We start from the raw sequence: 24,988 nt of genomic DNA, 5'->3' as shown, positions 1-24,988 counted from the left end.
CTTTTTTATAAGTAGATTTTGGCCATTTCTTTTGGTCCATTCATCTTGAAATTTACACACAATGTAAAGGCCAACAGGTATTTTCAGATTTTGTTAAAAAGGGAGATACAAGGTTTTCTTCCCGACAACAGCGATATGGAAACTAAGCTGTACAAACAGCCTGTTTCGAGTTCAGTCCTTTTGTGATGTCACAAAAAACCCACATATTTACATACACTCTTCTTCAGCCAACCTCAGTTTAGCCACACTCATTCATGCTGAGGTTATAAGGAGTGTTTCAGCCCAGAGTGCTTTTTGAATGAGGCACAATACAAGGCAGCCATTCAGAACAGAGTTTATTTACATATATAAAGGCACAGTAACAAAAACAGCCTGTTTTTAAGAGAGTTTGGAAAATGATCACTGAAGTGCCATTATTTTTGTACATAAAACCAGACAAAGGTTATGAGTGGACCTCAGCAGGGAAAGACAAAATACAAGAAAATATATTATATAGGCCCTTTAAAAGTTTTAACTCTGCCAGTGGCAAGAAAAGCGAACACTAAAACTCTAAATCACTGCTGCCATATGTCTTGTAGGAGATCCTGGAGGAGTACAATGAGAACAAGACACGGATGAATCTGGTTCTGTTTGATGATGCACTGGACCACCTGACCAGAATCCACCGCATCATCAGAATGGACCGTGGCCACGCCCTCTTGGTCGGGGTGGGAGGGTCCGGGAAACAGTCCCTGACCAAACTGGCTGCTTTCACTGCAGGCTGTGATGTAATAAACCATTAAAATACATCCTTTTTACCTTTATCAGCTATATTTTCACTCTTGGTTTTGTGTACATTAGATAATAACTTGCACAGGTTTGTTTTAATTCAAACAGGACATTGATAACAACAGAAATGGTGAAAAAACTAAAAGACAGACATCCATAAAATACGAACGTTATAAAATAGAATTAACCCATTCATGTTCAGCAACTTAATTTGGTATTATATGAAGAATGCCACAGAATTTGTCCGGATTGGTATAAAGTGAGATTATTTTGGGTAGTTACACAGTGGATGAACATCTAACAGTATTTGAATTATTTTTCTTTATCAATTTTGCATTTTCTCTTGTTTTTTTTTTTTAATTAGTTGTCCCATGTGACCAAAACACTAGAATTAATAAGATAAATCAAATGATATAATTATACTGCAAAAAATGGTATCTTGCCAAGTGAAATGATCTTAAATCTAGTCGAACTATCTAATATTTCCCATTTTGAAATGGTTGTGCACTTATTATAAAATTATCTAACTTATTTCTGGAAATGTTTTATACTGGCAGATAATTTTGCTTGTTTCAAGCTCGTTTCTTAAAACAAGAAAAATTATCTGCCAATATAGTGAGAATTTTACTTAATAAAATTACTTATAACTAGAACTAAATGTCTAGAAATAAGTTAAATAATCTTAAATAAAGCTTACAATAATCTCAACACACAAGATACCATGTTTTGCAGTGTACTTTATAGCCATTAAATTATTATTAATTCACATAAAAACACAATACTGTCTATGTTTAATACTTTCTGTCTTACATTCAGGTGTAATTAACTAAAAAACCTTGTTGTGCCTGTCAGTTATTCCTATAATGGTGAGCCGGCTCTTCTTTTGTGGCTGCAGGTGTTTGAGATTGTGCTGAGTCGAGGCTACTCAGAGCCCAACTTCCGTGAAGACCTGAAGACCCTTTACCTAAAACTAGGCATCGAGAATAAGAAAACAGTGTTTCTGTTCACTGACGCTCACGTGGCGGAGGAGGGCTTCCTGGAGCTCATCAACAACATGCTGACATCAGGTATACAAAACAGCTTACAGAAGAAGAAGGGAAAGTCCTTCGTTTTTTCGAAATTTCCACATAATAAAATGACTGAAATGTGTAAAAGTCATTCAGAGTGGTTACAAGCGCCACTCTGGCTGGGTCAAGTGTGTAGAGTTGAGAAGCCACGTAAGTGTGGAGAGCAAAGGGTCACTACGACTGAGAGTGAGAACACCTGGTTTAAGGTACATGCAAAACATTGTGTGGAAAAACAGTATTATCGTTATTATTAGTAGTATTGTCAATATTACATGTAAAAAAGACGTGTAGGTCTAGGTAGTAAATAAAATAGCTATATTTGAATTGAGACATTGCGACCCCTGGTTCCCATCACCACCACTGTAGACAAAATCTGTTGATAAGTTTTTCTACAGTGCATCGTTTCACATCAGTCCACCCCTGAAAGACTTTATTATATCAAAATTTTAAAACCCCATTTGAATTTGGGCTTCAGAGAAGTTGAGGTAGAAGAATACACACACGCACATTTTCTAAACCGCTTATCCTTCTGGGTCACGGGGGGGTGCTGGAGCCTATCCCAGCGGTCATTGGGCAGAAGGCAGTCCATCGCAGGGCAGACACACAGACATACACACTCACACCTAGGGGTAGTTTAGCGTGTCCAGTTGGCCTGAATGCATGTCTTTGGACTGTGGGAGGAAACCGGAAGAGGAAACGGGGGAGAACATGTTAACTCCACACAGAAAGGAACCCTGGTTGCCCAGCCGGGGAATCGAACCCAGGCCCTTCTTGCTGTGAGACGACTGCGCCACCGAGCCGCCCAGTAGAAGAATAATTTACCCAAAATGCTAATGCTTACTAATAATGTATGAAAGCTAGCTGTAGTCCACTGGCCGACAAAGACAAGAGGCAGTGATTGATCCAACAGTGAAACGGGTTTAAGGCTCTGTTGTCCAGGCCAATATGGCTGCGTTCACATCACAAGCCTCATTGCTCAAATCCGATTTTTTGCTCAAATCCGATCTCACTGAGACGATGGTTCACACTCGTTTAGGTAAGTGATTCAAATCTGTCATTAATGTGACGAACCGGTGTCCTGAAATGACCCTCATGAGCTCATCCTACTCAGTAACGTCACATGAATGAGTCACGTGCATCATCAGCACAAACTAATGAGCAGAACGAGCTTCGCTGAGAAGATAATTAACTCTGATCAGCTCTCAGCTTCATTATTAGAGCGAGACGAAGGAGAAAAAGGTGAGATGAGCTGCTTTTCCACCGTTTACAGGCTTTAACTTCTGTTCGGCGCTGTTGTCGTGGTAACGCACATGAATTCTGTTCTGAGCGTCACATTAAGGTCGCATGACCGTATATGAAAGTGTCTCAGGTCGGATTTGAAAAGATCAGATTTACGTGTCCACACAGCCCTGAAAACATCAGATCTGAGTCACATTAGGGCAAAAAATCAGATTTGTGCCACTTCAGCCTGGTAATGTGAACGTAGCCTATGTTGTAGGTATATAAGTAAGACTGTACACATACAGTCGTATGCAAAAGTTTGAACACCCCCGGTCTAATTAAATGTTTTGTTGAGTTATGAAAATCAACAGAGAACACACTTCAATATGGCATTTTTCTGTAAATTTTACTACAGTTTCTTTGCTGAGTTTAACATATTGGACAAAATAAAACACACATTTTAAAATGTGACACATCTTTTGTGCACCACTTTTTGCTGCATAGTGAAAGTCTGTGTGTGCAGGCATGGTTCCAGCTCTGTTCCCTGACGATGAGAAGGAATCCATCCTCAACCAGCTCCGGGACGAGGCTCTGAAGATGGGCTCAGGACCCTCCAAAGAGAGCGTATGGCAGTACTTTGTGAACAAGAGTGCCAGTAACCTGCACATTGTTCTGGGCATGTCTCCGGTAGGGGACGTCCTCCGAACCCGCTGCAGGAACTTCCCAGGTAACACAGGAGAGACAGCAGCTGGTTTATGATTTTTGTAGGCATTAAAAATGCTGACTAAATGTGTGTTTATTCTGGATGAGTGTAGAGTTAGTAATGTGTTAGTATGCAGAAGTACCAGTGCTTTGCTGTAAGTGTTTATACATCGACTGGGTGCCATTCTTTTATAATCAGGGTAGGTTAGTGGAGTGGAGCAGCAGCAAGTTCATACTTCAAGCCGTATATAATCACTCCGCTCTGGGTTTTGTAATATCCCGCTCACCACTTGCCCACTGCTCAAACGTGAGAGAAAACACACTCAACGTGCTCTCCATATTCTTCTGTTTTTTCACTACTGTCGTAGTTTCCGGCCTCTAAAGTTAACAGAATATATGAGCCAAAAAAAAACAATACATTAAGAAGCGTGTCAGGGATCAGTACACAGTTGTACTGATGTTAATAGAGTATTTAACAAGTGTACCATTACAATGTAATTATATTGTGGGCCATTAGCATATGATAGAGTCATGGGCTAGTGAGCCTTGGATAGATCGTGAATCATGAGCAAACGCTACCACTCCAAATTTCAACTCCTCAGTTCAGACAAAATCAAGTTAATCCACTCCGCTCACTGTTTATAGCCATGACTGTTTATAATGTGGTGTAGTCACATGATTGATTTCACCACTTTAGTGCAGTCAGATGGCATGTTTTGTTGATTTTGGAAGTGAATATAAGTTAACACATCCTCTACAGGGAACAAACCTAAAAATGACCTTAACACTTCGGAAAAAAAGCGTAAAATATAAAATGTACCGTAACATTTTTCCCTGATATGCTAAATAAATACAGGAAATGCAGAGTAATTGTGCATTAAAATGTGAAGAACTTTAGCATCCGACTATATATATATATATATATATATGTATATATATATATATGTATATGTGCATGTGTGTGTGTGTGTGTGTTCGTGTTCTTCAGGGCTGGTGAACAACACTGGCATCGACTGGTTCCTGCCATGGCCTCCCCAGGCTTTACATGCGGTGGCTCAGTCATTTTTGGGTACGTCTTCAATATCTGTACAATGTTATGACAATGATCTGTGTGGGCTCTTCATACGGACCCCTAGTGTTGGACACCATTGTCCACGTGTCTATGGAAAGTCAAAAGAAACTCTAGCAGTTGAAGTTGTGATTGAACGTGTGAAAAGAATTCAATACACACAGGGCAGAATTCGGAGCCCCGCTGGTGACATCCTGTATAAATAAAAATAACGTGTGGATTCAACTTAGTAAGGTGTGGGGATGACATAATTAAGTCGTGGATACGACTTAGTAAAGCGTGGGAATGAGATCCTAATGCATCTACGAACAAATAAAATAATCTCATAATGAGGAATATCGCATATTGACTTGAATTAAGATAATTTTTTGCAGTGCAAAGTTAAAGCAGTTAAAAATTAAGGCATCTAAGTCACTTTTTTTTAAGTTAAAACAGTGTAAATGCAGCTGTTGGATGAAGATGGTCTTGTTTTTGCCAAAGGTGAGAGCCCCATGATTCCTGAGGCTCATACAGAGGCAGTGATAGGTCATGTGTGCATGGTGCATGGCTCTGTGGGAGAGTACAGCAAACTTTTCCAGCAGAAGCTTCGACGCAGTAACTATGTTACCCCCAAAAACTACCTGGACTTCATCAGCACTTACTCCAGCCTGCTGGAGGACAAGGACCAGTACATCCTCGGTGAGGGAACGCCTCTGTGTATTCTTTCTTTGTTTTTTTAGAAAGGTGGTATCTGTAATGTGCCCTTTAAATTTCCTTGCTTCACATCTGTACATCAGTTCCACATGTACAACGATCAGGCATAACATTATGACCACCTCCTCATTTCTACGCTCATTGTCCATTTTATCAGCTCCACTTACTATATAGGTGCACTTTGTAGTTCTACAGTTACAGACTGTAGTCCATCTGTTTCTCTGCATACTTTGTTAGCCCCCTTTTACCCTGTTCTTCAGTGGTCAGGACCCCCATGGACCCTCACAGAGCAGGTACTATATGGGTGGTGGATCATTCTCAGCACTGCAGTAACACTGACGTGGTGGTGGTGTGTTAGTGTGTGTTGCGCTGGTACGAGTGGATCAGACACAGCAGTGCTGCTGGAGTTTTAAACACTGTGTCCACTCACTGTCCACTCTATTAGACACTCCTACCTTATCAGTCCACCTTGTAGATGTAAAGTCAGAGACGATAGCTCATCTGCTGCTGCACAGTTTGTGTTGGTCATCCTCTAGTCCTTCATCAGTGGTCACAGGATGCCGCCCACAGGACGCTGTTGGCTGGATATTTGGGTGGTGGACTATTCTCAGTCCAGCAGTGACACTGAGGTGTTTAAAAACTCCAGCAGCACTGCTGTGTCTGATCCACTCAGACCAGCGCAACACACACTAACACACCACCACCACGTCAGTGTTACTGCAGTGCTGAGAATGATCCACCACCCAAATAGTACCTGCTCTGTGAGGGTCCATGGGGGTCCTGACCACTGAAGAACAGGGTAAAAGGGGGCTAACAAAGTATGCAGAGAAACAGATGGACTACAGTCTGTAACTGTAGAACTACAAAGTGCACCTATATAGTAAGTGGAGCTGATAAAATGGACAATGAGCGTAGAAACAAGGAGGTGGTCATAATGTTATGCCTGGTCGGTGTATGAAATATATCACATCATCTGTACTGTCTGTAATTTGACTTAATTTTGGCAGTAATTGTGTTGATGTAGTGTAATTTATGTGATGGTACACATTTGAATCAAGTAAATTCAGCACATTATTTTCCTCAGTGTAACTGTGTGTCTGTGTGTGTTTAAACTGTCTGGTCTTTGTGTGTTCTAGCTCAGTGTAAACGTTTGGAGGGAGGTTTGGATAAGCTGAAGGAGGCCAGCGTACAGCTCGCTGAGCTCAACACTAAACTGGCAGAGCAGAAAGTGGTTTTGGCAGAGAAGTCCTCAGCTTGTGAGAGTCTACTGCAGGAGATCTCCACAAACACAGCTGTTGGTCAGTATGCATACTTACTGTGTCAGCAGAGCAACTGCACTCAGATGGTCACAAGCACCTTTTTGTCTTCATATGTTTGATTCGGCTGTAGACCTAATCAGAAATGTATTCTCATTTCTAACGTAAAGGCCTGTTGGAGCTGGATTGCTTTTGCCTGGGTTGTAATTTAAGTTTACATTACATTCATGATTTCTGTCATACTGTTTATGATTCTAATCCCGTGGTTTTAACAGTCGATAATAATTGTGACTGATTTTAATCCAGTATGAATCTGCAGTGTGTGTAGTTTTACAGTCTGATGGTAATTATTGTGGAGTGATTTTAATCCAGTATGAATCTGCAGTGTGTGTAGTTTTACAGTCTGACGGTCATAATTGTGGAGCGATTTTAATCCAGTATGAATCTGACATTGATTACTCTGTTTTCCTCTTGAAGCTGAGGAGAAGAAAACACTAGCGGAAGAAAAAGCTAAAGAGATTGAAGAGCAGAATAAAGTGATTGCAGTGGAGAAGAAGGATGCTGAGAGCTCCCTGGCTGAGGCCCTGCCTGCTTTGGAGGCGGCTCGCATCGCCCTGCAGGACCTGGACAAGTCTGACGTAACTGAGATCAGGTAGGCCTGAGTAAACCAAACAGAGTGTTAACTAAATGTGTATTAGTTTTGAATCAGTGCAAAGTTAGTAATGTGTTAATCCAGCATAAGGTAGTAATAATACGTGGTACATTATACAACAGTTAGTTCCGGCCACGCAAGCTGATTGGCTGAGAGGCGTTCTAACTGTGCTGTTATTTCACCATAACATCATATTTTTTTCACAATCACTATATCACTCCGCTGAGATGCTGTTGCTAAGCAACGACTTTGACAGCTGTAGGAGACGCTCAAGTCATTTGAAAGTTTTTACTTCTTACTTTGCCACAAACAGAAAATGGACACTTTTAAGATCACATTTGACCGACAGCTGATTTGGTCAGACTCTGAAGATGAGACGACACTAAATTCCCAAACTGTCGTCACCACTGAGCAGCTTTTCAGTCGACAGCTGTGACAGAAGAACAGCTAAACAACCTGGAATCAGCCAGAAATGAACACCATTCGCCAAACTAAACGGGCTGTAAGATGCTTTACAGACTGGCTGGAACAAAACAACATTAATATTGATCTGGCAAAAACTGACAAAACTGAGCTGAACTTGATATTGCAGCAGTTTTATGGCTCAGTCTGAACTTCAAAAGGCGAGGCTTACAGCAGACTGAGCAGCGAGTGGGCGGAGCTGCTTGTTAAGGAACTATAATTTGGTGAAGGAACTGAGAACATTAAAACATATTAAACGCCGCGTTCACGGCCCAGTTTATTAATTTATTGCTTTATTTATTTAACTGTTGTATTAAAGCAATAGAACACAAAAGGGAGTGTGTTATCGCCAATAACATCACGGCTGTGATGATCTACGGCGACCGAATCACAGCCGTGATGTTATTTTGCGATAACACACTCCCTCTTGTGTTCTATTGCTTAAGTATTAGTTGGGTCAGCACAAAACCTACACAGGGGGTAGGTGCCATCATTAATTAACTGGGTTTTAAAACATTCATTTACAAAACTGTAAACTATAATATTGTATATTTGCCCTTATTCAGTGTGTGATTGAATGCCAGCTATCAAAGTATAAAAATCAAAGCTATCTTCATGCAGAATTGTTTTGTTGTTATTGTTGTTTGTTTAACTATTTAACCCCCATGGTGTGCAGATCCTTCGCCAAGCCACCCAAGCAGGTACAGGTGGTGTGTGAGTGTATCCTGGTCATGCGCGGCTATAAGGAGATCAGCTGGAAGACAGCCAAGGGCATGATGTCGGAGGCCAATTTCTTGCGCTCCCTCATGGAAATGGACTGCGACTCCATTAGTGGTGGCCAGGTTAAGACCGTCCGAGGTGAGATGCGCTGTGATAAACAGTCACAGTTGTTAATCCCTTGTTTTGCTTTTTGAGTTCAATAGTGTTTAAATGGTGTTTATTCATTAAAGCATTATATAGTCAAATCTGATCATTAAATGGTGGTGTACAGATTTCACAGTTCATTAGTTTCACCTTTGATGTATCTGTGTCTGTATGACACAAACTCAAATGTACGGAGGAAAAAGATAATTAATTTGAGTTGATTTTGCAGTTCATACACGTTTTCTGTTATTCGTGGTCATGATTTTTTAATTTATTCTCACGATTAACAATTCATTCTCTCGTTATCTTTTAATTGTGCGCACGATTTCTTTACTTCGTGGGAACGTTTTTTTAATTTGTGATTGCAATTTTCTTCGTTTTCTTTTCATAGGGGGCAAGTTTTCTTTTTAATTGAATGCATGTTTTTTTGTTTTTTATTTGTGTGCAAACAAAATAAATGTAGTAGATACAGTCCATGTTAATTATCCTCCCTAACACTGTCTGATGGGTTTTGATGTGTTAGATTGATGAGATAATGGACAGAGATGCTCATTAGGTTTGTTTTTGATTTGGGGGCATCATGAGGAAACTGTAGCTCCTCTTTACAGCGAACGGCCCACAGATTCATCAGAGCAGCTGCAGTTTGGTGGAGAAATGAAGACAATAAACTCTGACTACCCACCACCCACGAAGTAAAGAAAACGAGAGAACAAGCTGTTAATTGTGGGAACAAATTAATAAATCTTGACCACGAATAAAAAAAAGGGGCGTACGAACAGCAAAATGTTCATTCAAATTATTATTTTTTTTTACCTCTGTCCCCTCCGGGGCTCCGTACAAATGTGGTTGTATGTGAATTTGAGCATGGTTTTAACAACCTTGAAAATGGTTAATCTAAGATTAAATCACCAAAAGTATCATCAATATCATCAATAATATTAACAATAATGATAAAAAATTAAATATTAATGCTCAAAATATAAACTAAATTTTGTACACAAGAATACTTGAAGGCTGAGGAGCAGATGAGAGAGCCCTCTGTGCCTGCAGTACTAGTGCCTTTGTCTTCTCTTCTCTCCAGGCTTCCTGAAGAACCTGAACACAACGTTTGAGGAGATGCAGGCTATCAGTAAAGCTGGCTCTGGCATGCTGAAATTTGTGGAGGCTGTAATGGGCTACTGCGATGTGGCCAGAGAGATTAAACCCAAGAGAGAGAAGGTTTGAGACTTTCTGCTGCTTTAATAGAAACCGATAGTTGTGGGTTTTTTTGCATTTTTACACTATAATCCGTATATGAAGTGCAGTGAGTGTAAACCAGGTGAGAACTCTAAAGATGGATGCTGGATTCATTTTACATAGCTATGGCAAAATTTCAGAAAATATTTTTACATTTCATATTTTTAAATATTCTATATTATTAAGCAGACACTCTTATCTAGAGCCATTCATAACAATAAATAAATATACACAGATCAGGCATAACATTATGACCACCTCCTTGTTTCTACGCTCATTGTCCATTTTATCAGCTCCACTTACTATATAGGTGCACTTTGTAGTTCTACAGTTACAGACTGTAGTCCATCTGTTTCTCTGTGTACTTTGTTAGCCCCTTTTACCCTGTTCTTCAGTGGTCAGGACCCCCATGGATCCTCACAGAGCCCCCCTCTTCACAGGGTTCACGTCTATTTACTGAGGAGTTAGCCTTAATAACAGAATTCACAGGGTTCACGCTTCTTTACCGAGGAGTTAGCCTTAATGACAGAATTCACAGGGTTCACGCTTCTTTACCGAGGAGTTAGCCTTAATGACAGAATTCACAGGGTTCTCACACTTGCCGCAGCAGTTATTGTAACTTTTGCCATTTTCCAGGTGGCCAAGCTGGAGAAGAACTTCTTCCAGAGCAAGCGTGAGCTGGAGCGGATCCAGAGCGAGCTGGGGGCCATCCAGAAGGAGCTGGGAGCTCTGGGGGACAAGTACAGTGCCGCTATGGGCGAGAAGCAGCTGCTGCAGGAGGAGGCCGAGCTCATGGAGCGCAGACTCATCGCTGCGGACAAACTCATCTCAGGCCTCGGATCAGAGAATGAACGGTCAGCTAATTCAGCTGATTCTGATGTTCAGATGTGTTTAAAGGCTTTCATTTTGGAGCATTAACAAGATCAGATGTGCTTGATTAGGACTGTAAATAAACCATACAGCTAGTAGATCTCCATTCTCACCCACAGAGAGCCACTGCACAGTTCGAGTCATTTGTGTTTCGTACTAGCACATAAAAATATGAGCATAAGTACAGAAACATAAATACACAATAGAGGTCACTGAATCATAGTGGAGATGGTCTACAGCGAAATTCTTTTTAGGATTGTACAAATGTTTAAATTATGCTGTCTTAGAAGGTTTATAAAATCGCAATATTACAATTTATAATGTCACTGACAAAGACACAGTATAAAATTTGGATTGGTCACATCTGACTGACATCTGAACAAGGCCAATGCAAAAACATGGCTATTTCTGCCTCTTAATATGCTCCATTAATACCATGATTTATAATATGATATGTAAAAATGGGATTAAAAAAAAGCAGAAAAATCAGATTTTTACTTCTGTCACAGTTTAAGTCATAAAAATACGAATAGGAAGCAAAAACATGATTAGGAATATAAAAAAATAATGTGCATCCAACAATACAGAAAGCCTTGTTTGTTTTTTGTACAGTGATAGAAACATGGTAGTGTACAGAAAGCTCTGATTCTGCACACCGATACGTTTCACTGCGGCCAACATGAACATGCACACACCTTAAATCCTTGGCAGATTTCAATGAGTTGCATTGCCTGCAAGACACTCAGTTTATTTCGGGTTAATAAGGTTTGTATTGGTGCTAATACTAGTACAGTACATCAGCTCTGTGCGTCTATTTCCTGCTCCAACATCCTGATTCAGCTCATGAAATCCTTGAATAATAGCTAAGGAGTTAAATCAGGTGTCTTAATTTCAGTGCCTCCTTTAACGGAGTTCCTCCTTAAATTCTGTGCCACCTTAATTTTTATTGCTACCCTAAAAGGAGTTCCACCTTAAATACTGTGCCCCTTAAATTTAGTGCATTGTTAATTGCAGTTCCATCCTAAGTTCAGTGCCACCTTAAATGTAGTTCCACCTTAAATTCCGTGCCACCTTAATTTCAGTGCTACCTTAAAATGGAGTTCCACCTTAAACTCTGTGCCACCTTAAATTTATTGCACTGTTAATTGCAGTTCCACCTTAAATTCAGTGCCACCTTAAAATTAGTTCCACCTAAAATTCTGTGCCACCTTAATTTTAGTGCTACCTAAAATTCTGTGCCATCTTAAATTTAGTGCTATGTTAATTGCAGTTCCACCTTAAGTTCAGTGCCACCTTAAGTTTAGTGCTATGTTAATTGGGCTAAGGTGTAGTGATGCATCTGTCCAGGACTGGTATTAATCCTGGATCAGATTGTGTTCTCATAGTGAAGGAAGGTCATTCTCTTTACTGCAGCTGGACAGAGGACCTTGAGGAGCTGAAGAAGAGGCGCGTGCGTCTGCTGGGAGATTGCCTGATCTGCGCCGCCTTCCTGAGCTACGAGGGAGCCTTCAGCTGGGACTTCCGCAACGAGATGGTGTACGAGGTGTGGCAGAAAGATGTGATGGAGAGAGGAATCCCCCTCAGCCGGCCCTTCCGCTTAGAGAGCCTGCTCACCGACGAGGTGGAAGTCAGCAGGTACGAGAGCATTTTCAACTGTCCATATATATATATATATATATGAGTGTGTATGTAAATAAGTAAATTATTATTACAGTGACACTGAGGTGGTGGTGGTGTGTTAGTGTATGTTGCGCTGGTCTGAGTGGATCAGACACAGCAGTGCTGCTGGAGTTTTTAAACACAGTGTCCACTCACTGTCCACTCTATTAGACACTCCTACCTTGTCAGTCCACCTTGTAGATGTAAAGTCAGAGACGATAGCTCATCTGCTGCTGCACAGTTTGTGTTGGTCATCCTCTAGTCCTTCATCAGTGGTCACAGGACGCTGCCCACAGGACGCTGTTGGCTGGATATTTTTGCTTGGTGGACTATTCTCAGTCCAGCAGTGACACTGAGGTGTTTAAAAAGTCCAGCAGCACTGCTGTGTCTGATCCACTCGGACCAGCGCAACACACACTAACACACCACCACCACGTCAGTGTTACTGCAGTGCTGAGAATGATCCACCACCCAAATAGTACCTGCTCTGTGAGGGTCCATGGGGGTCCTGACCACTGAAGAACAGGGTAAAAGGGGGCTAACAAAGTATGCAGAGAAACAGATGGACTACAGTCTGTAACTGTAGAACTACAAAGTGCACCTATATAGTAAGTGGAGCTGATAAAATGGACAATGAGCGTAGAAACAAGAACATGGCCATAATGTTATGCCTGATCGGTGTATATATGTATTTATTCAACAAAATACATATGATTAGTGAAAAGAAGATGTGTCAAACACCGGCACATTTATTTTTAACCACCAAGTAGAACAGCAGATATCAAAATATCCGCATGATAAAACTGAAATTTATTTTAGAAACATGGCATCTGTAATACATTTTGTATATGGATGTTTTGTTGTTTACTTCGGGGGTCTTAGTTTTAACAGTGTGTTAAACTAACCCCCTGTGTAGAGGTTGTACTTTAGCCTGGATAGCTCTCACTGTGATTTCTATATATGCTTCAAAATGATGCTACATTACAGCCACCAAGAGTGAGACTGAAATAATACAGGAGTGAAGTCTGTGACTTAAGTACCTTTGTGTTAGCGTTTGTTGTGCTGGTGAGACAGAAATAGGCTGCTGGACTGAGAATAGTCCAAAATGTGCAGCAGCAGATGAGCTATCGTCTCTGGCTTTACATCTACAGGATGGACCAACAAGGTAGGAGTGTCTAATAGAGTGGACAGTGAGTGGACACAGTGTTTAAAAACTCTGAAAAGCGGCACTGCTGTGTCTGATCCACTCGTACCAGCACAACACACGCTAACACACCACCACCACGTCAGTGTTACTGCAGTGCTGAGAATGACCCACCACCCAAATAGTACCTGCTCTGTGAGGGTCCTGACCATTGAAGAACAGGGTAACAAAGTATGCAGAGAGACATATGGACTACAGTCTGTAACTGTAGAACTACAAAGTGCTCCTATATGGTCAGTGGAGCTGATAAAATGGACAATGAGCGTAGAAACAAGGTAGGTGTACTTAATTAGATGGTCAGTGTGTAAGAAGATGACCAGAAGCATGTTCCTCTTGAAACTACATAGAAAGGCATGTTACATATTGCCCCACTTTAGGTTGTGCCCTGCTCTGCCCGACACATTCAGCAATTAAAGATTAATATCCATTTCAAAGTAACTGTAAATTTAGAGAAGTCGCACAGCTTTGGGTCTAGGCACGATGCGTCGCATAAAGGTGTGCAAGTGTGCATGTGATCTAAATATCCAACATGTATGTCTTGCCATAGATGGGGGTCAGAGGGTCTCCCCCCTGATGAGCTGTCGGTGCAGAACGGCATCCTGACCACCAGAGCCAGCCGGTTCCCATTGTGCATCGACCCCCAGCAGCAAGCCCTCAACTGGATCAAGAAGAAGGAGGAGAAGAACAACCTCAAAGTCTGAAAACACTATTAAATTTGCTGCCATGCGGTAGCATTTGTGTTATGTTGGCTTTACACTGTGAAACTTTCATGCAACATTAGTTGCTTGACACTAACATGAAACTAAATTTCATTTGAGTTGCATAATGTAAAATGTCCTGCAACTGACTTGCAACTTTTTTGAAATATCAGCCACAAAAAGCCTCTAATTTAATGGAACTTTATTAAAATTTATCAAAAACGCTGATAATGCATTACATGATCACGTAAAACGGCATAATTTCAAACAGCTGATTTCACTGGATCAATAGGCAAGAAAATAAAACAGAAGATGGTTTATTGGATGGTTAGTCAGCTTTGTTTCCAAAAGCTAATCTGGTTTAACTAGCCAGCTAATCTCACAGCTTGGGCGTTTAGTGTTCTTTGTTACCCTGCGGTTATGGTGATCTGTGTATCTGTGATTGACCTCTTTTTGTTTTCTCCTCTGTTGATGCCCCCTAATTTTACACATAGTGCAGATTTCTTTTGGGATGAATAGGATAAAAAAATGAAAGAGAGAAAACTAAGATGAACTTAACAGTGTATTAGGACAGGATGAGGCTTAACATATACAGTTCAGATTAAAGACGTCAAATATATTGTAAAGAACCACTGATAGATAGATAGATAGATAGATAGATAGATAGGTAGATAGATAGATAGATAGATAGACAGATTATACAAAGCCAAAAAAATGCTACAAATATGCAAATATAAATGACACGTCTCTGATGACTTTCTGTAGCAAAAAAGATACAATGAGATAAAATTATTTTGTATAACTGTCAAGTTGCATGGAAATTATGCTGCATGCAACTTAAAACATTTATGAAAGTTTCACCTTGTAACCATGTAGCCAGCCTTGCTGTGCTGTATTTTGCAGATAGATTACAGAGATGTGCTTTGCTCTAGAGCAGGGACAACATATTATTGAAAGAACTGAACTCAGAAGTATCAGCGGCCTTTTATCTTTTATCTTTTAACTCTTTAGAACTCACCAGTGATAACAAAAGCATGCTGTAGTTTTATATTGTTCATTTCTGACTCGTAGCTCATTGAAATAAGCAGAGAAATTGTATAAAAAGTGCAGATTCTAAACTTTTAATTCATACCACACTGGTGTTTATAAGTAGTAGAGGAAAAATTATTATGTATACAGTTTTGAAGGACTGACATCAAAGCAAAAGTCAAAAGGAATATGAATGAAATGTAAATATAATTCGTATTATAATGTGTGTAGTTTAAATAGTATAACAAATAATAATTTGTAGCAAGTAATAATTAGACTTCTAAGAGTTAATATGAAAGCTTTTAAAAAATAAAAGATCTGCAAAATAGTTATGAAGTTATTAAGTGTAATCAATGGCCTGTATTTATGTTTACAGATCTCCTCATTCAATGATCCAGACTTCCTGAAGCAGCTGGAGATGGCCATCAAATATGGCTTCCCTTTCCTCTTCCAAGACGTGGATGAGTACATAGACCCGGTCATCGATAACGTCCTGGAGAAGAACGTTAAAGGGGCTGAGGGTCGCCAGGTCATCGTGCTCGGCGACAAGGAGGTGGACTACGATCCAAACTTCAAACTGTACCTCAACACCAAACTGGCCAACCCCAAATACTCACCTGCTGTGTTTGGCAAAGCCATGGTCATCAACTATACTGGTGAGGAACAGAATGACTGTGGTGCTCTTGCAGTGCGTTGGTCTTTGTTTTGATGTGAAAATGGTCCTGAACTTAATGCTGCCTGTCAGTAAGTCAAGCTGGATCTTTGGTGTAATGGAAATTTACTGTACACCTGTGTAACAGTACCTGTTAGGCTAGCTTTACACACTGAAACTTTCATGTAGTTGCATGTTTTGAGTTGCCTGCAACACAATTTCCATGCAATGCAAAAAACAAAGTTGCATGCAACACGTTAAAAGACTCCATAGATAGAGCAGCTTGTATTTTTTATCTATAATGTCATCTGTGAGGTGTACTTTACACATTTGTGGCATTTTCTCATCCTGTCCTAAAAGCACAGCATGTTCATCACTTCTCAGTTCGAATCTCCTTTTCTGTAGTAATTTTCACCCTTTGGATCCCAAATGAATCTGAAATTAGGGAACATCAAGAGAGGAGAAGGTGCATCTGGCTACCTGGATCATGAAAACAGCAGCTAAAGAAGAATTAACAATGGCATAAACAGACGTTTAAACAGCTGTTAGCGTTAGCTGGCTAGTTAACGCAGCTGGTTACAGAAACATTGGCTTCAAGAAACTTATGTTTGTTTTCATGACATCCAGTGAAGTCACTTGTTTGAGGGTATGTTGTTTGACGTGATTACATGATGCATTATTGGCTTTTTGATCGGCTGTTTCATGAAAACTTGCAGCTGTTGCGGCTGAGTTTCAAATGAGTTGCAAGATGCTTTACATTATGCAACTCAAGTGTAGGTTTAATGTAGGTTTCAATTAAGAGTGGGCAATATGGCAAAACTAATATATCATGATACTTCAAGTATCAAGATATTTAGTTTTGGGCTCCCAAGTGGCGCAACCGTCTAAGCGTTGGCCCTCTCATCAGGAGATCGCGAGTTCAATCCCTGGTGATGCTACAGCCATCCGTAGCCAGGAGTCCGAGAGAGCACAATTGGCCTCGCTCTCTCTGGGTGGGTGGGATGGCTGCCCTTCTCCCCCCATCACTCACTCAGCGCGATGCTAGTCAGCGCAGGCGTCTGTTAGCTGACGTAACAGATCTGGCGGTTGGCGCTTTCCTCCGAGCGCATTCAGCTGTCCAGTGACGTTGCGTGAGCAGCAGCTGAAAAAGAAAGCGGTGGCTGGCTTCACAGTTCTCGGAGGAAGCCTGTGTTAGCCTTCGCCCTCCTAGCTTTGATAGCATCGTGTGATTGGGGGAGTCCTAACTAGCGGGGTGGAATTGGCTACGACTAAATTGGGGAGAAAATCGGGGTAAAATTAAAAAAAAAAAAGATATTTAATTTTTCTGAGATTTAATATGTTGGAACATACAAAATAGAACCTGTAGTGCCACATATAAAAATACTATAATAATAATAATAAACCTACAACTACAGTGACTTTTATTCGGTGTTTTTCAATCCAAATCCACTTAAACAGGTCTAATTATGCTCACTTTGTACTGAAACATGCAGTTGGACAGTGTTCCTTAAGTGAATATTGATGGTATCCACAATATGCTCAGAAAAGCATATGACAATAAAATATCGTCAAATTGCCCATCCCTGGTTTCAGTCAACTAAAGTTTCCTTAAATGTTTCCCTGAGTAAAGCCAGCCTTAGAAGTTGCGAGTGGTTACTGTTATTCTGCTGTTGCATTTAACCCTTGTGTGGTGTTGATGTGTTTGTTACTCAGTGGTCTGTTTGTCCCACCACATTATTGTATGTTTTAAATCAATACAGCCATAACAGTTTATGTAAAAATCCCAGATGTTTAAAATATCACAAGTGTCCAGCGTAGGGTTCTCCTTTAGCAGCTGTAGCCAGTCAGCAGCCTGTCCATGTTGTCCACCCCACACACACACACACACACACTAACAGCAGGCCATGTAGGAGGAGAACAGAGTGAAGGACACAGCACCTCCACACTTTTACTCCCCGCAGGTTCAGCCCAACACCACATGTGTGGTATAAATGTGTGGGGGGTGAACAGAGTGAAGACACTGAAAATGGGTTATTTTATATGTTCTTCACAGAAAATGAGCAAAGACCAAGAATCTGAGGATGAAATAATAATAAATCACATCATTTTTTCTTTTAAAAAAACATTAAAAATGGGTCCCACAGACCTGAACACCACACATAGCTACATTTACCTTTGATTCACATTCACAGTTTTTCAGATTTGTTCTGTTTATTTTGATCTCGGTGACAAAAACATGGTAAAAATATGAAGAATAATTTACTTTATGCACAATAAATAGTAAATAATAAATAAAAAATTATAAATTCATTTTGCCAATTAAAGTCATAATAAAATATCTCCTACTTACAGACATGCTTTTGTTATTGTCAGCAGTAACTGTGACCTCTAAGGGTCACTATTTGTGGATAGTGGCAGTTAATTTTTATAGATCCTGTCCTGAAGCTGTTGTTCTTGATGTTTATGTTTGTTCAGTCACTCTGAAGGGTCTGGAGGATCAGTTGCTGAGTGTGATCGTGGGCTTTGAGCGGAAGGAGCTGGAAGAGCAGAGGGAGCGTCTGATACAGGAGACCAGCGAGAACAAGCGGCTCCTCAAAGATCTGGAGGACTCTCTGCTCCGAGAGCTGGCCACCTCCACAGGAAACATGCTGGATAACGTTGAACTCGTCCACACCCTCGAGGAGACCAAGTCCAAAGCTAGCGAGGTCAGTTTGTCCATCCAGCGCCACACACGCACACACAAAGTGCAGTTTAATCTGTTTTCCATTCAGCGTTGTTTTCTCTGTGGTACTGTTTTATCTGGGTAGATAAAGTGAGCTCTTCCATTGGTTTGGACTTCACGAGCTGGAAAGCCTTACACATTATATTCACCGCTAACATAATTAATGACAGAAGAATAAACCAATCAGCTTCTAAATTTACAATGGTTGGGGCCTTCTGGAAGTTATGAGCCGTAGTCTAAGCAGGTTTGTGTTAGTTGTTCGGAATGGAAAATCGCGGCGGCAGCTCTGTGCCAGGGCTCTTTTCTGAAAGAGTCGCTGTAAAACTGAAACATATAAGCTGAAATACATTTTAATGTCTGTTAAAAGCTTCAACTAAAACATATGGAATGTCTTTTACAAGTTTCAAATGTCTGTGTTTAATCTAGAATGGCCAAAATCTTAGCGCCCATGTGTCAAACACAAGGCCCGCGGGCCAAGGCAGGCCCATGAAACAGTCCTATTCACCCATGAAATTATTTTAATTCTCCATTATTATTAGCCTGTTTCACCCTGAGATGCACTACAGTCCCCAGTGTGCACTGCAACATAGTGTGCGTTCCGACCCCCAGCAACAATCTCTGGGCCAGCAGTTACACAAAAAGAAAAGATGCCGGGTGTCTAGTTCAAGCAAATAGGCAGTTTTAAAAAAATACCTAAAACCTTTTTTTTTTATTTATAATTATTTTTGAATAAGTATTTAATGCCTGTTTTGCTGTTGCAGTTTTGACATATTTTGAATCAACAATGGCCAGTTGGGGTCATGGCAGAATGTTAAGTAAAAATGAAATAAAAACACAGCTGGCCCACAGATTTGCTGAGAGTTTTTTAATATGGCCCTTTTGCTGGTTGAGTTTGACCCCCCTGGCTTAGTGCTAACATAGTATTAGAAATCCCCTAGGGGCGCAATTGTTGCAAATTAGCTTTGTTGCAGAGTTTTTTGTTTGTTTATTTTTTTTTTGTTTGTTTAGTTTTTGTTTTTTAGCATAATTTGACATTGATGGCCTAAACTGAAGGCCTAGCTCCAATAGCCACAGTTTGACACTGAAAAATATATATATTTTTTTATCATAATATAAATAACATCTATTGAAATATCTAAATTTTACAGACGATCACTGCAATATCAAAACCTCATAATTAATTTTTTTTTATTATTATTTCACACAATGTGAAAACATCAGCTGCTTTTTGAAAATCTTCATGATGAATGTTGAAAGTCTCGTTAAGAAGACGGTTAAGAAGTTAGCCCTGTTTACGTCAGCGACAATATTCATAAAATGTTTATAGCATTTTTTGGCAGTGTTCTGATTCATTCACATTAATCCACCAGGTCTTTGAGAAACTGAAGCTAGCTCAAAACACATCAGTGGACATCGATAAGCTGCGTGACGGCTACCGTCCAGCAGCTAAGCGCGGGGCCATCCTGTTCTTCGTCTTGGCTGAAATGGCCCTGGTGAACAGCATGTACCAGTACTCACTGGCCTCCTTCCTGGAGGTGTTCGACTACTCACTTCGTAAATCCCTGCCGGACTCCATCCTGCCCAAGAGACTGAAGAACATCATGAACACACTCACTCACAACGTCTACAACTACGGCTGCACTGGTGAGTACAGGTTTGAACTGCTACAGGCCTCAAAATGCGATTCTTACGTTTCTTGAGATTTTGATTCTTTTGCGAGAATTAAAAATTATAACTGTTTTGTGACTGATTACTTTTAATTCCTCCAAAAATCTATTTAAATCTATTTAACACTTCTTTAATTCTTCATCTCATTTCAGTCTTTTTTTATCAAAGTAAAATAAAACAGTGAAGTAGACAAGATAAAACAACTTACGTTGTCACGTTTGCATATTTAGCAGATGCTTTTATTTGTGAGGTAGACGGTTTATGTAATCTTAGATCACAAGGATTTTTGGTATCTGTCAGAAGCGCATCTCTTGGCATTGATTTTATCAAACGTTGTCATGCGTCAGCCAATAGCATACAATGGGGGCAGGGAACTAAGAGAATACAATGGTTATCATACTTTTTAACTAAGAAAATTTGTGGGTTTCTTTGGTCTCTTGTTCAGCCATCTTGCTGGTTTTCCTTTTTCTCATATGACTCTATTTGGAGTCTCTGAAAAACCTCAGTTTGGAGGGTCATGTAGCTCTAACACTTCACCCCACCCCTCTATCTCAACAAGAATCAGGACACCCTACCCCTAGACGTGAAATGGAGGGGTTGGGCTAAGTGGTAGGGGCAAGGGGTGAAATGGGATTGGGCCTTTAAGTGGGTTCTCAGATAGATAGATAGATAGATAGATAGATAGATATGTAAAATGGGATTGGGCCTTTTAAAGGGGGAGATATAGATAGAGAGATAGAGAGATAGACGGATACTTTATTGATCGCGAAGGAAATGTAGCAGCCACTAGCAGTCACACAACACGGGACAGTTGTAATTATAAGTGTGGTACAATATAAAAAGAGGAATATATACAAAAAAACGTATCTACAGGCATTTATACAACTAAAAATATACAAAAAATATGCAATAAGATCTATAACCTGAGATAAAATGCAGTGCAATAATGACTGTACAAGGAGGTGCAGGTAAGATTCAAGATTGAAGAGATTTATTGTCATATGCACAGCCGAAACAGGCAGTTACACTGTACAATGAAATTCTTACTTTGCTCCTCCATTCACCAAATATAATCTTAATATAATCTTAGAATAAAAAATAGAGAAAAAAAATAGAAAATAGAAAATGTAAGAATAGCACTAAAAACAAAAGTAAAGCAAAAGTAACAGCATATAATGACAATACTGAATAAATATGTGCAGATATTGGTACTGAAATAAAGTGTCCACGTGTGGAGTGTCCAGATGTGCAAAATGTGTGATAAGGTGTGCAGTAAGGTGTCCAGATGTGCAGATAGATAAAATAAACCTGTAATTTAGCATTAAAAATTCAGTCCTCTCTCTTCACGTCTGGCCCCACTGAGAGGAGTTGAAGAGCCTGATGGCTCGAGGGACAAAAGATCTCCTGAGTCTGTCGGTTGAGCAGCTCTGTGACAGCAACCTGCCACTAAACATGCTCCTCTTGTCCTTGATGATGGTGTGCAGCGGGTGGGGGAATTTGTGTCAAAATCTCATGTTGCTTTAAGGTAGTGTGACTCTTCTGTACTGCTCCGCAGGGCTGTTTGAGAGACACAAGCTGCTCTTCTCCTTCAACATGACCATAAAGATCGAGCAGGCCGAGGGCCGCGCTCCTCAGGAAGAGCTCGAGTTCTTTCTTAAAGGTGAGATGCTGGAGAAGCACATCAGGATTCAGACAAGTAAAATGTCTAAGATGTCAAACAGATTAATTTCACACAATTATCTCTTCCTCTGTCTCTCTCTCTCTCTCTCTCTCTCTCACTCTCTTTCTCTATGTCTCTTTTTCCTAGGCTCTTAAGTCCATTGTTTTTCTAAATATGACACAGATCTGATGTATTCAGTACTGCATGGACACAGAAACTGGGTCTTTTCAAATCTGGGGCCGTGTTACAGAAACTTCCTATCTTTTTGTCTTAAGATCTGAAAGGTCAAGATAAGATTTTTCACGAATTTGTATTACAGAATCAAATCTGATCTTAATTTAGGAATGTCTGTTACCTAGCAACCGACCATACACACGCAGCTGAAACATCAGTACGTAATTAAAATAATCAATTAGTTATTAGTATACTGTGAGAGCGCCCCCTGCTGTTTATCAGAGTGTCGCCGCTCTCCAATTTCAGTCTCCATTTCCCAAACACTTTAGCCGAGCGCGCTAACGTTACTCCTCCTAATAAACAGACACACGTTCAGCTCCGTCTCCTCATTATTCACCACCTTCACTGTAATATTTCAGCATCAACATTAACACACGAAGGTAATCAGAGTGACGGTGGAGACCGAGTCTGCAGAGTCTGGACTTTTAGAAAAAAGCTCACAAATCAAAGCACCATTTTCAGTGTAGATAAATGTAAAGTCATGTGAAACTTGTTGTGAACTGTGCTGCCTGGCTTATGCTGTAAATCAAAGGCTTGTGATATCAATGTCGACTTACTTCCCTGTCTCACACACTCTTAGCTCCTCTGATTTATAATGAACATGCAACATTTTCTCATTTTCTCATTCCTGTTTTGACCATAACCTGATTGACTCCACGTCTCACTACAGGGAACCTGTCACTGGAGAAGAGTAAGAAGAAGAAGCCGTGCGATTGGCTGCCTGATCAGGGCTGGGAGGACATTGTGCGTCTGAACGAGCTTTTTCCTAACGAGTTCGGAACATTAATCGACGACATAGAGAAGAATCCTAACGAATGGAAGAGCGTATGTACACACTCTCAGACACACACTAGTTGCCAGTTTATGAGTTCCACCTACTTTGTATCCACAGTCATTGGCCATTTTATCAACAAATAAATAAATATATATCACACACAGAATTTACGTTATTTACACATGAATGCACCACTTTTCAGTGTTAACGTGGCCACAGTGCCTAATTTAGAGCCAGCTGGTAAAGAAATGTGTTTGACCAAATTAGAATTAAAACCCTTTTTTGCATCTACCCCTATCTGCTCCATCCATCAATGGAAAGTGACTGGATTGCTATTAGCACAAATAATTAGTACTGTTGTTATTTTATTTATATTTTTGAAATTATTGATGATATTGTTGATAATTTTGGTTACACTGTTATGTAATGGCTCGTCAGGTCAACCTAAAAAAATACTTCATGTGGTAACAAGCAAATTAACTAGTTTTAGATAGATAGATAGATAGATAGATAGAGAGAGACAGACAGATGTGTCTATGAAGTATACAACTATATGAACAATATATACACAATTATAAATATATCTATGAATGATATATACATGTATATACACTTAATACTATAAAAATAATATATATACGGTATGTTATGTACTTTTAGAGTAAGCAGTTATGTGTTGTGTTCTATATACAGTGAACAGTCTTGTATGGAAATGCAAGGGATAATAAATAATAATAAATATTGTGTGCAACATACAAGTATGAGTATTAGTGGAGTGGTGTGGAGTTCAGCAGGGTGATGGTGGAGGGAAAGAGCCGACCGGTTTGGTCCGAGTGCTTCTGTATCTCCTCCCAGACGGGGGGAAGTTAAACAGTGTGTGGCTGGGTGGGAGGTGTCGCTCTGCGCACACAGCATGGTGAATGTCTCTGATGGCAGGGAGCCGTATGCCAGTGATGCGCCCAGCGGTCCTCACCACTTTTTGGAGGGCCTTCCTGTCGGCCACAGCGAAGCTGCTGTACCACACTGTCACACGGTTGGTCAGTACGCTTTCAATGGTGCAGCAGTAGAAGTTTTAGAGAATCTAAGGAGACAGATGTTCCTTCTTTAGTCTCCTCAGGATGTAGAGGCGCTGCTGTGCCTTCTTAACTAAGTGTGAGGTGTCGAGTGTCCATGGAAAATCTTCGAAGATGTTTACTCCCAGGAACTTGAAGCTGGAGACACGCTCTACCTAAATAAATACTTCAAATGAACGATTTTTTCAATCAGTGTAATTTTTGAGAATAAAACGAGCCTAATTATATACTTAGTATTACCTTATTACTACATTAAGTCATGTTTTTAGGTTGATCTGACGAGCCATTTTTTACAGTGTAGTTAGCTGCAAATCAGGCACTTTTTTTCAGGTTGTGAAACTATTATGCTCAAATTTACATGCTGCTCTACATTTGATCACACAAAAGCACCAAAAAGGAAAGTTATGAATTACATAACTGTCAGTAAAATTTGCATACTACCAGATTTGAGATCTGTCCCCTCTTCTCTTAGTGGTATGACCTGGACGGCCCAGAACAGGCTCCCTTCCCCATGAAGTACAAGGACAGTCTGACAGCTTTCCAGAAGCTTCTGCTCCTGCGCTGCTTCAGGCTGGACCGAGTGTACCGCGCCGTCAGCGACTACGTCACCATCACCATGGGAGAGAAGTAAGAGAGCACCATCTTTCTAAATTTGCTTTTAAATACGATGTATCTGTGTGAATATATTAGGGTTGTCAAAGATAACGCATTAAGAAGTAGTTCCAGGCTGAAGCCCAGCTGTCATGTTGCTATG

The 24,988-nt window shown here is 40.3% G+C and overlaps 1 protein-coding gene across 1 annotated transcript in view; it reads left to right on the top strand.

The window, feature by feature from the left end:
* dnah10 (dynein axonemal heavy chain 10) overlaps positions 1-24,988 on the top strand; it is a 109,071-nt gene that overhangs the window by 69,355 nt on the left and 14,728 nt on the right. Inside the window, 18 exon segments of the mRNA XM_036598948.1 lie at positions 579-767; positions 1,664-1,835; positions 3,580-3,783; positions 4,747-4,827; positions 5,308-5,505; positions 6,657-6,818; positions 7,254-7,428; positions 8,567-8,748; positions 9,836-9,972; positions 10,627-10,844; positions 12,274-12,495; positions 14,271-14,418; positions 15,827-16,106; positions 18,578-18,807; positions 20,195-20,468; positions 22,048-22,152; positions 23,057-23,211; positions 24,707-24,861. Of these exon segments, the coding sequence (XP_036454841.1) occupies positions 579-767; positions 1,664-1,835; positions 3,580-3,783; positions 4,747-4,827; positions 5,308-5,505; positions 6,657-6,818; positions 7,254-7,428; positions 8,567-8,748; positions 9,836-9,972; positions 10,627-10,844; positions 12,274-12,495; positions 14,271-14,418; positions 15,827-16,106; positions 18,578-18,807; positions 20,195-20,468; positions 22,048-22,152; positions 23,057-23,211; positions 24,707-24,861 (3,287 nt within the window).

The sequence above is a fragment of the Colossoma macropomum genome, unplaced genomic scaffold (genome assembly GCF_904425465.1).
Source record: "Colossoma macropomum unplaced genomic scaffold, Colossoma_macropomum, whole genome shotgun sequence".
NCBI classification, from domain to species: Eukaryota; Metazoa; Chordata; class Actinopteri; order Characiformes; family Serrasalmidae; genus Colossoma; species Colossoma macropomum.
The sequence above is the reverse complement of the archived record's forward strand: the minus strand, read 5'-3'. Positions and strand labels throughout refer to the sequence as shown.